Raw genomic sequence first — 18393 nt, forward strand, 5'->3', positions numbered from 1 at the left:
GACATGTAAAAATGTTTCTTTTATTATTCTATACATGTATTATATTATACATTGTTAAAGTGATGACATCTTGATATGACATTCTCTTCATATAAATACAAACATGTTCTTGTATAACATAACATGAATATAATGTACAAAACTCAACATAATAATGACAACATTTCATGAAACTATGGTACATTGTACACTTCTTCAAATTTCAAACATTTTTAACTGTTAAAATGATAAAATATATAAGAGCTAAAACATAAAATAAAAATGCCCTAAAAGAACAAAAACACCACGTATTACTAGCAATACACAGTCCCCTACTGGTTTTGCCATAGCAACAAAAAAATCATTTATGCATAAAATTTCATTTTTGCGCCTAACCAATTGTACACAAAGTTTCGTAGCTTGCATACCTCTTGAGTAATTGCAGGATCTATTTTTTCCAGATGAATGGAAAGGTGTTCATACTATTTCAGTTCATACTCCCCTTATGGCCTTTAATCCCCCTTATGGCCTTTAATCCGCTAACTTCATGAATATAGCTTATATATACTTTTAGAGTTATGCCAAGTCAAAAAGAGGTATACTCACTTTTTTGTTGCCATAGCAACCACAACTTCGGTCTGTCAAAAAATAAAATGATGTGCATAAACTCCTACTGGCCCTTTATCCATATACCAAGTTTCATTTACCTAGCTTACATACTAAAATTCTTGAGTTATTGTAGGATCTCGTCAAAAATGGTATTTTTCAAAAAAAGCAACCTCCAGTTTTGTCTGAAACAAATTATAATAAAAAAAATGAAGGCATAATCTCCTTATGGCCCACATTCAAAGTTTAATTAACTCAGTTTGATTAATAGTTGCAGGCTTTTAAGTGACCAAAAACAAAAAAGTAGGGATAAAAGTAGGATTTTTTTGAAAAAGTAGGGGGAAAAAAGGGATATTAAGAGCAAAAAGTAGGGATAGTAGGGCTCTTTACTTATCTTTTTGGATGCAAATAAATGACTACTAAAACTATTCATCAATTGTGATGTACATGTAGTGATCTTTGCGTAGAAACCTGGAGTGCTTCAAGAGGGATTCAGCCACAGGATGAGGAGATCAACCTGCAATTGGTGTCTCTGACTTGTCAACATACGCCACTCATTCCCATTATAGAACCCCTCTTGCAGCACTGGAGACCTACTGCATCAAACTAATCCTTCAAAATACTAAAAATGGCTTCTTATCAAAATCAACATTTAGGTTATCTTAATAAATTTATTTAGTTTAAACTTTTCTATTATTTCTTGAACTATTTTTACAAAAAAAGTAGGGATAGAAGGGCTTTTTCAAGAAAAAGTAGAGAAAAGTAGAAAGCCTGTAGTAGCTTCCAGTTTTACCAGACAGACAGATGGACAAATGGACCGAGGGTAAACCTATAGTTCATTCTGGTGAAACCAATAGGGGACTAAAATCCAGTTAAGATAAACAATAATCTTAACACACTAAAACAACTATAAGTATGCCTTTATTAACTTTCTATCTGTAACATATAGTATATGTAATCTGCTGTTCAGGCCATTCCCATATTTTGTTTACATGTTGTGTTACATTTTTAACTGTCTCTAACAAGGCTTAAAGTTCATGTATCACAAATTAAAATTTTACATAGAGTTAAATATGTATTACATGATCGATCATATGACTTGCTTAATGTATTTTTGAAACTAAAACATTTTAACGCCACCAATTAATAAATGAATCCATCAAGTCACATAGCTGAATAAATAAAACAAAACATGCAACTCTCGGCATAGATTAGGCATAGTTTGGCTTCAGAGCGAATGATGGACTATAACTCAATAAAATGGCAATGTACATGCTGTCTATGTTATTACTATATGTCATGCTGTATGTTATGTACACTGATGATATGTAAATAAAAAACTATTTGATCTCCTTGAACCTTGATAGACAATAGAGCTTATTGTCAGACATGAGTTACGTCCGCATACTGGTGGATGTGAGCCACTTTCATTCTCCGATTGTTCTACATTCTAATTACAGGATATCGGATTGAAGCATGAGTTTTACAGTTTTCAAGTTTTGTGGCCAACATCTGATTAATTTTTTATAAGGTAAACACAAAAAAAGAATCATGCCGTTAAAAGGATGGTTCCATTGGGATAGCAGATTAACAAAGTGAATAATAAACACCTGTTCTGAATAGAGAATTAAAACACTCCAGTCAATAGTTCAATGTTTGTGTCACAAGAACAAGTACAAAATGCTTTCAACGAACAAAACAGTAACATATCTGATCTATTAATAGTGAACAGTTTCATAAATAATAAAAAATAATAACATATTTGTCAAAAATCATAACAAACACCGGTCAAAAATAACTTGCATCCATATATTATTCAAGGGAAGTATATCTCTGCCATATGGTGCACTTGGGTATTGTATAGCATCCCTAACATTGCCTTGTATTAGGCCAGCGCACAATCATTGCATGTTATATTCCCAATAGCCATTGCCTATTGTATTTCTATTGATTGTAAGCTCTTACAATATCAACTGAGTCCTTTGTGTAATCAAAATTATTAAATTAAAAATACACTGAACATTTCAATTACACTCGTAAACTTCCAGTACATTAGACAGTTATTTTTAAGACAAAACTATAAATCTGTAGGGGGAAAATGCATCAATAATTCAATAACCACAATATGGTATTTGGTCAGGCAGGATTTCCATTTCAAACCAAGGATAGGTTAGTAATACCATTTACCGGGAATGAACATGTTCAGAACTGAATTATTATAGTTTGTATCTTGGCTACAAAATGTTTCTCTTCCAATTATGGAAGTCTAAATTACTCTGAAATGCATAATGATGCGAAATAACACAGTGTCGTTCAAATTTAAATACATTTTGACAAGACGTATAGACAGTATTCAATGGCAGTCACAGGTTTTAAATTACAAATACTGACGATAACAAAATGATGCATTTAACATTGACAAACATGCAAATAAATGTTGAATTTATTTATCTTATTATGTAATTCAGGTGTCCAACTCCAAACTTGAAGTACAGCCAAACACAGTAGAAAAGTAGCTGAGATTGAAGGGAAAAGGATGATATCAAAAAAAAATTCTACATCAAGTGTAGACTGCCTTTTGATGAAAATAAAGCATTTTCATAGAGAAATGAAACTTCGACTAGATGTTGATAAAATCAAGACAAAAACCTGTGCTTCTGAATAGAGATCAATACAAAAACTTCATTTTAATTAAGTTCTGAAGAAAATTGCTTACGGCATGACTGATATGCTTTTTAATAATACTGGAACAGCTCTATGTTTTACTTTGATTGAAGTTAGACTGCAGTCTGGTCATGCTTTACAATTAATATCAGCCAGCATCACTTTATTGATACAGTTGTTGACTTTAAATAATGCTTATCTCCATTAATGTAATCAATAGTTAAACTTTATTTCTAGCACATATCTGCACACGGCTATCCATTCTGTCTGGAATCAGCCATAAAACGGGATATTCTGATAATACAAGCTAAGCAGGATGAAACTGAAACACGCTCAAATACTTAATGGTCTTCATGGAAAGCATTCTTGATACGAGTTACAATAAGTTAAAAAGAAACCAGCTATGGCATTAGTAAGTTACCAATAGTTACCCAATACTGTATAAGTAAGTTGCCCAGAGATACCATACATGGTATTAGTGCTTTACCAATAGCTTCCATACTTGGTATAAGAATGTCACCAATAAATACCATACATGGTATTAGTGAGTTACCAATAGATATAAATGCAGTATTAGTAAGTTTCCAAAAGATACCATATATGATATTAGTAGGCTACTGAATTCGGTATTAGTAAGTAACCAAGAGATACCATATACAGTTTTACTGTATTTGTAAGTAACCAAGAGATACCATATACAGTTTTACTGTATTTGTAAGTAACCAAGAGATACCATATACAGTTTATTTGTAAGTAACCAAGAGATACCATATACATTTTTACTGTATTTGTAAGTTACCAAGAGATACCATATACAGTTTTTCTGTATTTGTAAGTTACCAAGAGATACCATATACAGTTTTTCTGTATTTGTAAGTAACCAAGAGATACCATATACAGTTTTTCTGTATTTGTAAGTTACCAAGAGATACCATATACAGTATTTGTAAGTTACCAATATCAAGTATGTGTGTTGGTCTCGACACAATAAACAGCCTTTCAAATTCTTAAACAATCAGCTTGGAGCACTTGTAACTGGTATAAATTGTTTCCTACTGGGTCTTTATCACACGATGGACAGGCTGCCTATAGGGTCAGACAGTCAACAAATCAAGAAGCAGCCGAGTGATTACCGCCTTTCCCAATAAACAAGACAGGCAGAAAACACCTACATTATCTAATTGGATAATTTGCATGGAATTCTTCCAAATACTAATGCCTTATTAGAAAATCTTGATTTCTTGGCAGAAAAAACATCAGGAAATATTAAATTATCTGTCATATGTCAGTCTGAAGTTATATTCTATTGATATTTTGCAGTGTTTTTGTTCATGGCAAAAGACTTCCACATGCATTGGCTGTTAATATAGCTGTAAACAATATTCTATCGACCATCTGAAGCTATATTTGGTTGCCAAAAGGAAGAAAATATATCCTGTTTTTTTCAATACATAAAATTACTTATTCAATTACATAGTTTGAAAAGGATGTCTACAAGCGCAAGACGTTTTACTTCTTGTAATAACCCAAGTTCAGCCACTGTGATGTGTTGCATGTTGAATCTAGACCATACAGACAGGCTTGCATGTTTTTACCATATAAAAACGACACAATAAACCTCATAAAACTTTGAATAGAAGCTACACCGACCACGAAGAGAATCAGTTCCATTCTAGCCACTAGAATTGTCAAATCAATCAAAACATCATACACTCAAACATCATACACTCAAATAAATAATGTATGCTCACACAAACACCTAATCAAAAGAAAACAAAACATTGACAGAGTTTGCCTGATACATCTTAACAATATGTAAAATATAATCTTAACACTACATTCATCAAACGAATATACGATACAAAAGAAAAGCCACTGGCAAAGGTAAAAACATCTTTAAACTGCACATTTATTTTGTATTTAAAGGCATCATTTAACAATGAAAGGCTTCAAGCTGAAGAGTATATATAATTGATAAATTAAAGCTGATAACAGAATGTTGTTTTTTTTGCTTTACTGGCCTTTAATGCTAACTTTAAAGGGAAAAGTAGTTTAAATAACATTTTTGTTTTCTCTGTCAACAGGCAAATCCCAACTGAGGCAGCCCTAATGCATGCTTAATGTTCTTAGTATGATAAATGTGTCAAGAGCATTTGGTTCCAGCAAAAAATACACCCAAAGCAGTATTCATTAACATGCACATAGAACATAGAATTAAATATTTGGTGTTAAAAAAACCAAAACCCCACAACTTCAATTTAACAAGAGTTGAAAAGGTGCGATACATATAAAAATTGAAAAGCAAAACAATGTGACAGAAATCTCCATGTGTTGAAATCATAATTAATATACAAACTTTTTTTACAATAAAAGAGTATAATATGTAAGGGTTATAGCTACCACCAAAACATCATTAATGATAGCATTAGTTACATCAAAAAAAATATTCCCCAAACAAAAAAGTTGACATTATTTTCGTTTTTATCTTTTGACAATATTAGATCTCAGATCGATTTACATATGCATGTAAACTTAAACCTACCTATGTGAATGTTTTTGATACAATTGAATGTTTAATGTACATGTGTAGAAAACATGACTTCTGAATGATTGTGAGTTTGGCCGTTGTAAGGAATATGTCTACGATTACTTGTAACAGATCATTTAAGTATGTACAGTATATGGCAAACAACTGAAGTAAGATGATAACAAATGGTGTATTATAAATATATTGCATGACAGGTTTCACCAGCACTACAATGAGTTCACTGATGCAGCAATCACAGACAAGTTCACTCTGACATCAGCATCCCTGCCAACCACCATTGTTCCCTATACTCCTCCAGCCAATGGCAGGGCAGCTTTCAAAATTGTTTGTGTTAACCAATGGCAAGCTTCATTACAATTCAGAATCTCAAAAATGAACCAATTGGTTATGAGGCACTAGTATTCAAAGTATTATTCACCAATGAAATTCATATCTTATGACCACATTTTGTGCTACACTGAAGTCACTTTGTAGATGTCTTTTATTTCATACGTTTCCAACATGAGTCTCTTCTCATCTAGATGTATATAGTTACTATTTCCATTTGGTTTGTAGATCATTGAGTTCCTTGGTGGCTGGAAATAGAAAAAAACATTTAATTTACTGTTAAGGAAGGAAACAATAATCACATCTTTGTTCATTCCTTATTTCATAACCTAAACAAATTATTCAATTTTGGAAAAGTGCACATGATTTGAATGTTTCATAATGTGGCCAAAATGGCTGTCAAAATTTGTGTAAAATAAAGATATGTTTTGGCAGCTTTTTTTACTTCTCTGTAGCAGCTTCGATGTACTGAAAATGAATTTATTACTAATTAAATCTGATTAAAGTATAAATATTGGTTATACCGGTTATTGGGAAGCAAATGCGTCCAAATTTGTAAAAGAAACAAATACTGTAACCAATTAATATATGAAATAATTATTTCATAAGAAACAATAATATAATAAACTAGAGCTATCACTGAATGAGATAAATAACCCTGAACGCCACACTGATAGGAGATGGCAGTGAAATATTTAGAAATCCCACCTAAAAATGACAGTTTTGGTCAGTTTTGGATTGTCTTTTATAAAAATAAATGAGGGTATTTTAATCATCTGCAGACACAAGCTATAGTATAAATGTTTAAAGTTTTGAGTTATACTGAGGAACAAACTTTTGACCAAAAGATCACATAGATGTCCATGAAATACAACCAAACCTCCTTTGCTCAAGTCTCCATGTATTTATCACTTTGGTACTTCATGAACTTTATTTAAACTAATATTAATGATAATGAAAAAATCAAAGGGCAATAACTTGGTAATTAGTCAAGATATTCATTATATATGTATCACATGATATACATATATATGTCATGTATAATTGTTTGTATGAATGTACATTTGGACAATAAAACTTAAACGCTGTAACTTGCTAAAATAGAGTTATGATTCCAGTACACTGCACTTCTTCTCATTATATTCTATCATTGTATGAAAATCAAATTCCATACAATAGTTTTAAAGCTCTGACCAAGGAAAATTGCAGCAGACCAGCCAACAGACCAACCGACTTAGGGACCACAAGGTTACTCCAATATATCCCCTCCCAACTTGGTTTGTAGGGGTATAACTAGATCAAAGATGGAAGAAAAGCAAGCATGAAGCACTATTACAATTTCAATATCTGTGAACTTAAGCTCAAAGAAATTTTATTTTTATGTCATGAATACCAGACATTTGCAAACTCAATCTTAAACACAAACTTACCAAGACCTTTGAGTTGTCTCTTTAGTATTGACAGGAATGTCAGAGTGATGTTTAAGGGTATGGTGTCCGACTTGCTCTTATTTTATAATGGCATTTTTCCTAAGCATTTCGATGCAAATACATTGGTTTAACTCATATTCATTAAACATATGACAAGAAACGCTGCAATGCTACGAAACCAGGTTTTTAATGATTGACAGAAGAACTTCAGCCTGTGTCTGTTTTTCTATTTTTAGTAATGGTGACCTTGAACCTAGGGACCACAAATGCAATCCATTGAAAGGTATCCATAAACTCTTCCTTTATACCAAGTTGTGTCAGGATATGTAAACCCTGCCTAAAATTACTCAGTTTCAACTGTTTTTCTATTTTTAGAAACAGTGACATTGACCTTGAAACTAAGGACCCCAAATGCAATCCCATGAAAGGTCTCCATAATCTCTTCCTATAGACCAAGCTTGGTCAAGATATGTCATCCCTAACTAAAGTTATTCAGTTTCAACCGTTTTTCTATTTTTAGTAACAGTGACCTTGACCTTGACCCTAGGGACCCCAAACACAATCCCATGAAAGGTACCAATACACTCTTTCTATAGACCAAGTTTGGTCCAGATATGTTAACCCTTACTAAAGTTATTCAGTTTCATAGGTGAGTTTGAAGCCGCCCGCCCGCTCGCCCGAACAACGACGTTCGCCATTCAAACAAGAGATGTTTGTCAAACATTATGCCCCCCCTGAGCGCCATGTTGTCAGGATTATATGGACAATTGAATGAAATATGCATGGACCGAAATGACAGCTGATTTGTTGCTGTTTTAAGATTATGACCATTAAAGTGTGAGGATAAAGTGTGTTATGACCGTCATGACCTATGACTCTATGAACTCAAAATCCAGAGTCATTAGCTGGTCACCAGAAACCTAAATGTCAAGTTTGAGGGCCATGGGTGCAGGCATTGTCAAGTTATCACAAGACAAGTTTTTTTCGTTCAAGGTCACTGTGACCTTGACCTTTGACCCGATGACCCCTTAAATCATAAGGGGTCATCTACAAGTCAGATGCAACTCCAAGTCAAGTTTGGAGGCCATGGGTTCAGGCATTGTTGAGTTATCACTCGGACAACCTTTTACCATTCAAGATCACTGTGACCTTGACCTTTGGCTCTATGAATCCTAAAATCAATAATGGTGATCTACTGGTCAGGCTTAACATCCATGTCAAGTTTAATGATCATAGGTTCAGGCATTGTCGAGATATCATTGGGGGAAGATTTGTTAACTTTTTGCATTAAAGGTTACTGTGACATTGACCTTTGGCCTGATGACCCCCAAAGTCGATAGGGGTCATCTACTTGGCAGGCCCAACCTTCATGTCAAGTTTAACGACCATAGGTCCAAGAATTGTCGAGTTTGCTTTCAAGGTCACTGTGACCTTGACCTTTAACCCCTAAAATCAATAGGGGTCATCTACTGGTCAGGCCCAACCTCCATGTCAAGTTTGAGGGCCATGGGTGCAGGCATTGTTGAGTTATCACTTGGACAACCTTTTATCATTCAAGGTCACTGTGACCTTGACCTTTGGACCAATGACCCCTAAAATTAATAGGGACAATCTTCTGGCCAGGCTCAACCTCCAAATCAAGTTTGAGGGCCATGGGTGCAGCCATTGTCAAGTTATCACTCGGATAACCTTTTACCATTCCAGGTCACTGTGACCTTGACCTTTGGCCCAATGACCCCTTAAATCCATAGGGACCATCTTCTGGCCAGGCCCAACCTCCAAGTCAAGTTTGACGGCCATGGGTGCAGGCATTGTCGAGTTATCACTCGGACAACCTTTTACCATTCCAGGTCACTGTGACCTTGACCTTTGGCCAGATGACCCCCAAAAACCATAGGGGTCATCTCCTGGTCAGGCCAATTCTCCAAGTCAAGTTTGAGGGCAATGGGTGCAGGCATTGTTGAGTTATCAATCGGACAACCTTTTACCATTCAAGGTCACTGTGACCTTGACCTTTGGCCCAATGACCCCCCAAAACAATAGGGGTCATCTACTGGTCAGGCCCAACCTACAAGTCAAGTTTGAGGGCCATGGGTGCAGGCATTGTTGAGTTACCACTCGAACAACCTTTTACCATTCAAGGTCACTGTGACCTTGACCTTTGACCCATTGAGCCCAAAAAACCTTTAGGGGTCAGCTACTGGTCAGGCCCAACCTCCAAGTCAAGTTTGAGGGCCATGGGTGCAGGCATTGTCACGTTATCACTCGGACAACCTTTTACCATTCAAGGTCACTGTGACCTTGACCTTTGGCCTGATGACCCCCAAAAACAATAGGGGTCATCTACTGGTCAGGCCCAACCTCCATGTCAAGTTTGAGGGTCATGGGTGCAGGCATTGTTGAGTTATCACTCGGACAAGCTTTAAAATTATTTTACCATTAAAGGTCACTGTGACCTTGACCTTTGACCCGATGACCCCCAAAATCAATAGGGGTCATCTACTGGTCAGGCCCAACCTTCATGTGAAGTTTGATGACCATACGTCCAGGAATTGTCGAGTTATCACTCGGACAAGCTTTGGTCTACCGACGGACCGACCGACCGACCAACCGACATGCCTGTGCAAAGCAATATACCCCTCTTCTTCGAAGGGGGGCATAATAACCAGGTTTCACTATGTGAAAACCTAGTTAAAAATACACATTGATGATATTTTCAGTCAAAGCACTAGATGAATGTGAATTCAATTCGCAAAATCAACATTATTATGGCCTTTGTGCATGGAAATATTTCCACACAGGCCTCTATGAACAGTGCTTACTTGTTCATGTTCAATTACGACACCAGTAGCTCTACGTATGATTGTTTCATTTACTTATTTTTGAAGAAATTGTGATGGTGCTAAAATGGTTAGAAGAAAAAAGATTAAACTTCAAGCAAAAAGCGGTTCATACAACTTTGAAGAATTCATTCATGAATGAAATCAAAACTAAAAGAAAATGAGAAAATGACGTTAGGCCCTCGTAATTAAAAAAGCAAATCATCAGAAATCTCAATCTATCAAATTTGCAATGCAAAAAAACATCATCATCAAGCAACAAAACTCATACAAAAATGAAAATGCTTCTATTAAAGCTCACTCCTACGCACAGGGCACAGAAGGTAGAAAATCAGCTCTCTATGTGCTTATCAAATATTGCTCTCTCTGAGCCAATTTGTGACCACTGTGCGCAAGAGTAAGCTGTGATCTTGCAATCATGGAAACTAATCAGTTTGGCCTGTGAAGGGTAAGCACTGTAAAAAACTAACATTGGACCAAGACAAAATCCATTACTTCATGGCAGAGTCAAAGTGAAGATCCCAAGATTTAGAATCTATTATATACGATAATAAGCCCAAACAGGTCAAACTCAGAACTGAAAAATGCAAAATTAATTAACAAACATTCACTAGTGGTCCTACAAACAAAAAATATAAACACAAGCAATTTTATTATTTGTTAGAACTATAGCTATCACTGGATGTGATTAATACCCCCACAGTACCATCTTCTTGTCATTAGAAGTACGGTATCACTGGTTGTGATGTATGCTCCTATGTCGATTAGAAGGCATCAAATAAGTAAATGGTCCTATTAAAGTTCTACTATATAAAAATAAGGACTTTAACAGTCTGTGAAATAAGGCATAAAATTGTCTTCTCATAAAATTAAAGGAATAGCACAGTTTAATTTGAGTTGAATGTTAAGTTGCCTGTTGCTGTTTTAATAACACAATGATGATGAGTCTTTTGTTGGCTATTAAAGATAACCTTCAATAATATTTAATAATATCAATCAGTGTAAGGAGAGTGAAAGAAAAAAAAAATATTTTGAACACTTTAAGTCAAACCCTCAAAGAGATATCAAGTTATGGAGACAAGTAAAATAAATAAGTATTAAAAAAATCAAAGGGCATTAACTCTAAATACCAAACACAAAAATGTTTCTTCAGCACAGCACTTCCGCTCAACAAAGACAATATGTGTATGAAGTTTGAAGTCAATACTTCAAAGACATATGAAGACATGGAGTAAGGAAGACTTTCCCCAATGTCCCAGGACAGATGGACATACTGACCGACAGACATACAGTCATGACAAGGTGTTTCCTATGTAGCCCTCACCACATGGTGGTGGTGGTATAAAAATGTGTTCTGTTTTTAGTAGCATGCAGTAGTAGATCTTATTGCATAATGTTGATATGGTGAGCAAATCTAGTTAGTGAACCAATACATCTAATGTTAAATAGTTTTAAAACTGCTTTTATACTTTAAGACAAATAATACATACTTTAGAATAATCTAGCATTAACATCTACAAAATCAGGGGTGCTGTATGCTGTAACACATTGTCTGATACATAATAAACCCAGTAGACTACATTGAAATTTAAAATATCACAAAGTTATAAATATTTCTTGCAAAGTTGCATAACAGTTTTGCAGGATCTAGGCAACAGGAATAGGATGGTCTGCCTTGCAAAGAAAGCTTCAGGTGTGAAATATAGGTATCAGGCCCCAGGTGTGCCACATATAGGTATCAGACCCCAGGTGAGCCACATATAGATACCAGGCCCCAGATGTGCCACATATAGGTACCAGACCCTAGGTGAGCCACATATAGGTATCAGGCCCCAGGTGTGCCACATATAGGTACCAGGCCCCAGGTGTGCCACATATAGGTACCAGGCCCTAGGTGAGCCACATATAGGTACCAGGCCCCAGATGTGCCACATATAGGTACCAGGTCCCAGGTGTGCCACATATAGGTACCAGGCCCCAGGTGTGCCACATATAGGTATCAGGTCCCAGGTGTGCCACATATAGGTACCAGGCCCCAGGTGTGCCACATATAGGTACCAGGTCCCAGGTGTGCCACATATAGGTACCTGGCCCCAGGTGTGCCACATATAGGTATCAGACCCCAGGTGAGCCACATATAGATACCAGGCCCCAGATGTGCCACATATAGGTACCAGACCCTAGGTGAGCCACATATAGGTACCAGGCCCCAGGTGTGCCACATATAGGTACCAGGCCCCAGGTGTGCCACATATAGGTACCAGGCCCCAGGTGTGCCACATATAGGTACCAGGCCCCAGGTGTGCCACATATAGGTACCAGGCCCCAGGTGTGCCACATATAGGTACCAGGCCCCAGGTGTGCCACATATAGGTACCAGACCCCAGGTGAGCCACATATAGATACCAGGCCCCAGGTGTGCCACATATAGGTACCAGGCCCCAGGTGTGCCACAAAAAAGGTACCAGGCCCTAGGTGAGCCACATATAGGTACCAGGCCCTAGGTGAGCCACATATAGGTACCAGGCCCCAGGTGTGCCACATATAGGTACCAGGCCCCAGGTGTGCCACATATAGGTACCAGGCCCCAGGTGTGCCACATATAGGTATCAGGCCCCAGGTGTGTCACATATCAGTGCCAGGCCCCAGGTGTGCCACATATAGGTACCAGGCCCCAGGTGTGCCACATATAGGTACCAGGCCCCAGGTGTGCCACATATAGGTACCAGGCCCCAGGTGAGCCACATAAAGATACCAGGCCCCAGGTGTGCCACATATCGGTACCAGGCCCCAGGTGTGCCACATATAGGTATCAGGCCCCAGGTGTGTCACATATCAGTGCCAGGCCCCAGGTGTGCCACATATAGGTACCAGGCACCAGGTGAGCCACATAAAGATACCAGACCCCAGATGTGCCACATATCGGTACCAGGCCCCAGGTGAGCCACATATAGGTACCTGGCCCCAGGTGTGCCACATAAAGGTACCAGGCCCCAGGTGTGCCACATATAGGTACCTGGCCCCAGGTGAGCCACATATAGGTACCAGGCCCCAGTGGTGCCACATATAGGTACCAGGCCCCAGGTGTGCCACATATAGGTACAAGGCCCCAGGTGTGCCACATATAGGTACCAGGCCCCAGGTGTGCCACATATATGTACCAGACCCCAGGTGTAACACATATAGGTACCAGGCCCCAGTTATGCCACATATAGGTGCCAGGCCCCAGGTGTGCCACATACAGGTACCAGGCCCAAGGTGTGCCACATACAGGTTCCAGGTCCCAGATATGCCACATATACATGTATGTATGTCTCATTAAATTCCAAGACATACGGAAATAGAAAAATCCTTCAAGAGGTTCAAGAATAGTGGAGAGACACAAAACATTGACATTGACCTTTAACTGAGCTGGTTGTAATATAAACTCAGCATACTCTGTCTCAATATGGTGAACATTTGTGGCGAGTTATTTTAAAATCCTTCAAGCAGTTCAAGAGATATGAAGACATGAAGTGTAGTTATATGACCTTTGACCTTTAAGTGTGACCTTGACCTTGTACATATTGGTTGTAGCATGCACTTTGCACATCATCTCAATATTATGAACATTTGTGGAAACTTATTTAAAAATCCTTTCAGATATGAAGCAGAAACAAAATGTAGTCAGATGACCTTTGACCTCCAAGTGGAAACTTTACAATGAACAGAGCTAGTTGTAACATGGGCTTTGCACTTCTGTGCATTGCATAAATATGGTGAACATATGAACATTTGAGGCAAGTTATTTTGAAATCCTTCAAACTATCAAGAGAAATATGGCAGACACAAAATATAGTAATATAATAGTCATATGAACTTTTACCTCTAAGCGTCATCTTAACCTTGAACCAAGCTGGTTGTAACATTCATCCTCTCAACATGTTAAACATTCATAGTGAGTTATTTTAAAATCCTTCAAGCAGCTTAAGAGATATGGAGTGGACACGAAATATAGTCATATGAACTTGACCTCTAAGTGTGACCTTGACTTTGAACTAAGCTGGTTCTAACATAATATTGTGAACTTTTGTACTTTGTTATTTTCAAGATCCTTCAACTGGTTCAAGAGATATGGAGCTGACACTATTTGCGTTGGACGGATGGACAGACAGATGGACGGACGGGCAACTAGAGCAAAAACAATATTGGGGTCTCCCAATTATTGGGGGTAGACATTATACCCCTAAACTTCACTAAAGACAGATGCTTTCTCATGCATAGTCTGTTAGTATTTTGACATCAATAAACAATCTTTTAAACGTGAACAACACCCCTGCTAAAGTGCAGCAGATTCTAGCACACAGAGGCTGTAGAAACCTGCTATACTCACTCCACACAGTCATGGTTCTCCCATTGTTTCGGTATTGTCCTGAGTAAAGATTATACAGCAGCACTAGATATAAACATTTTACAGTAATCATATTTAAAGCTACTGGTATACAAAAATAGCAAATGTAATGTTTTCGCCTTATTTACTCAGATGAAAACCAAATGAAATTGATTAAAAAATGTTTACATTCAAGATTCCAGATTAACTGTAAAAAACATCCAGTTTTGTTAATACTTACCAAAATAAAACAAATGTCAAAACATACTTGGATAACAGATAGTTTAAAGGTTGATTTATGTAATAACCTTGGCAATAGCAACCTTATATCCTTAACGAAAGATAAGCATTGCACGTATGAATGAATACTAAAGAATACTAAGCAAAAAAATACTAAACAATACATCTATAAAGCATGCAGCACCTTACACATTGAAGTGAAAAAAGGTTGAGAGACAGTGAGCTACTCACCACATGGTTTTCTGGCAGGCCGTTCAGGCCGTTTGACTGAAGAGGCTCCTGACTTGCATCTTTATTCCTCTCAACTGCTTCACGCTCTCGCCTTTTCCTCCTGAGAATAAAACACACATACAACATTGGTACAAGAGAGAAACTTGAAGTGAGGACACATTTACCTTGTTTAGCGTATGATATGATATGTACCAATTACCGGTGTATTAAGCAACTATCCAATGGAATTTTGGTCAGGTTACATGCAAGCTTCTTTAAATTTCACTCATATTTAAGAAAAATCATTTTGCCATCAGTAACAATAAGTTTTGTATACCAGAGAACACAATTATTGATTTCTAGTTGCCTTTAGTTTACCGACCGTGGCCGCCATCTTGGATTTTTTAGTTACCAAATTCCGGTGGAATCATGGGAAATGTAGCTACTGCATTAAACTTCCAGTTAGTAAGCTAAAATTATTATGTCAGCAATGTTGGCAGGTCTGGGTATAGAATTATAATTTACCTTGCAGAAATAAAGTGCATATTAAACAAAATATTGCCAATTTTTTTTTAATTTTTAGACCTCTACATTTATTAAATATAGCAATACAGTGCCATTCATGAGAATGTAAATAAGTTAGGCAACACCAAATTAATGTTTAGTTCCTCGGATTTTTGCCAAAAAAAATGGAGCGAGCGAGCAAAAAAAAAAATAAAAAAATTTTTTTGTCAGTTTTCATAAAAAGCGAAGCGAGCGAAGAGCGAAAAATATATTTTTCCTTCAATATAAATAAGAAAGATTGTTCAAAATAATTGCCCTTAAACCCATTTTAATGCCATCTTGAACTGAACCTCTAATGGACATTGGGAAAATGTCGGAATCATACTATTTATTCATCCGTGTTTAGTACAAACATTATATGGATAAATCTAATTTCTTATATAATTGATACATACTTTAATATGACGATCATTCATAATAATAAATAACCCTGCTTTTAGTAAAAAGTTTGAAACAACTTATATAAATCTACCTGAATCAGTTTAACATAATATGCAACTGTATTTAGACATAACTTAGGATTGATTTTGGATTTGTAAAAAATGATCACTTACTGGCATCATCAAACATCAGACTCCATATAACATAAACTAAATTTTGTTTATATTATCACAGGAAATGCAATGACATGTGCTTATTAAAACAAAAAGAACAAGGGTATTTTTCAGAGTACTTTTTTGGTTATTTAGATGTTTTTATGCACCAGCAAATTGTATACGCCCCCCCACCCAAGTCCGGAATAGCGGGGACTTTGACTTCCAGTCTCTCAAAACCCGGGTAAAATACACGACCTGCAGGGACAAACTGCTGGTAAAATCCCTGCCAAATGGCCCCGCAACCCCGAATACCTATGTGAGGCCCATTCCTGACTATTTTCAATATGAAGACAAAACCACATTCACTAGGCACTGCGGGGCCACCTGAAAGGTAAAAACACAGCCCACTGCCTCTGCTGTCCCCCATATACCCCTGGAACAAGGGCGAGGGGGGGCGGGGCAGTGGTCACAATTGGTGCATTACAATCCCGGATTATGTTGCAAATAAAAACAAAATATAAGGTGATAAACTTAGGCTTACTTATGTTGAGGTATATCCAGACCACTGTTTATATCGCTATTTGTGAAAAGATATTTGTTCATAACTGTTGTTTTGTCAGAATTTGATCAAAAATGAGATTGATACATCAATTTGGACCAAACAATGACTCATGTTCCAGTTAAGTTGACCTGTGACATCTTCAGCATCGTCGTAACAAGGTAAAATTTTGGTCCCTTGTATTCCATGTATTATGACTTGAATAAAATAATACTAAGTTGATCATTCCGATTTCCATTCAAAACGAGTCACTAATTACGCAATATAATCATTACCAGTCTCAGATACACATGCTTTATTGCATAATGATTGCTTTAAATAATGATCCTTTAGAGCATGAGACGATCAACAATGGCTTCAAGCATGCTCAAAACATATTTATTGTCAAAAATAAGATTTAATTTCCAAACTTCGAGCCACATTGTTTATACCAGAAGCGGCCATTTTGATTGAATTTAGTGAAACCCATGCTAAACCGATCGATATACAGTATAAAAACACGAAAACTAGCGTAGAAAAATTATACTTGATTATTTTTAGCCTTTTGATAAATTATTACCTGAAAAAAATCTGCTTGGCGATCAAAATGGAGGTGCGGGTGCACAAAAAAAAAAAAAAAAATATTTTTTACATTTTCAAAAAAATAGGAGCGGTAAATCCGCGGAACGAAATATCAATTTGGTGTGGCCTTAGTTAGATAAATAAGTATGGGAAAAAAGTTAACAATAAATAAATTATGCTTATACTTTCCCCATTTTTACCAAAACAATGTTATTATAGCCCTATCAAAGGATCCCACCACTATTTCTGGAGTTCAATATTGGCATCTTTATTCAACATTAAAAAGTCAGAAGTTTAGTTAAGTAGCAGTGCTCCCAAAAAGCACATGCTCAGAGATGACGTAATCAACAAGATGGATGCCAACTGTCAAAAAAAAATTGTGAATTATTCAAAATTTATTCATTCATTGTATCAGATATGAAAAGAAAAAGTTCAAAAAATATGTTTCCAATGAATTTTGATATAATAAATGTGTTTTTCACCCTTAGGAACTAAATATTTATTGAAAGTTTCATATTGAGATATACGAAGAGATATTGTAAACAAAGAATACCGGAAGTGCTCTTCATGACCTAGATATTCGGACTTTTCGGATTACACCGGTAATAGGTAACCACCGGTATTTTGTACATTGGGGATATAATATTGTGATCAGATCCCACACCCCCCCCAAAAAAAAAACTCCAAAAATGAACAGAGGTTCCATAAAATGAATTGTCTTGGGAGCTATTGGCAATAATTAGCTCTCACAATATCGCACATTCCATTTGGAGTGTTCCATATCTTACAGCGATTGCAAAATTGAAACCCTTAAACATCTCTTTACAGAATAGAAATTAGATTCATCTAACTCTATAACTTTAAAGAAAATGTGCACTTAATGTGCATAATTTTTTTTTATCAGTTTTTCAAAATTGACAACAAAATATCATTCCCCAGATTTGAAACAAAATAAAATAT

General features: G+C 36.5%; 2 protein-coding genes across 8 annotated transcripts in view; one reads left to right on the forward strand and one right to left on the reverse strand.

Moving 5' to 3' along the window:
- Nucleotides 1-6: 6 nt before the first annotated feature.
- The window catches only part of LOC128205618 (protein gurken-like), a 54139-nt gene continuing 35752 nt past the window's right edge, over nt 7-18393 (reverse strand). For 5 of the 7 annotated variants that reach the window (XM_052907399.1, XM_052907408.1, XM_052907419.1 and 2 more), the window contains 2 exons: nt 15235-15334; nt 7-6372 (listed from right to left, as the gene is read on the reverse strand). In XM_052907399.1, the coding sequence (XP_052763359.1) occupies nt 6250-6372; nt 15235-15334 (223 nt within the window). In that variant the 3' untranslated portion in view covers nt 7-6249. Of the gene's footprint in view, nt 6373-14766; nt 14830-15234; nt 15335-18393 lie in introns of all 7 variants that reach the window. The other 2 variants (XM_052907438.1, XM_052907389.1) reach the window with 2 other exon arrangements.
- Nucleotides 17907-18393, forward strand: part of LOC128215800 (uncharacterized) — a 50607-nt gene continuing 50120 nt past the window's right edge. The window contains exon 1 of the mRNA XM_052922407.1: nt 17907-18042. The gene's annotated coding sequence lies outside the window, so the exon portion shown is untranslated. The remainder of the gene's footprint in view (nt 18043-18393) is intronic.

This window comes from Mya arenaria, chromosome 2 (genome assembly GCF_026914265.1).
Source record: "Mya arenaria isolate MELC-2E11 chromosome 2, ASM2691426v1".
Classification (NCBI taxonomy): Eukaryota; Metazoa; Mollusca; class Bivalvia; order Myida; family Myidae; genus Mya; species Mya arenaria.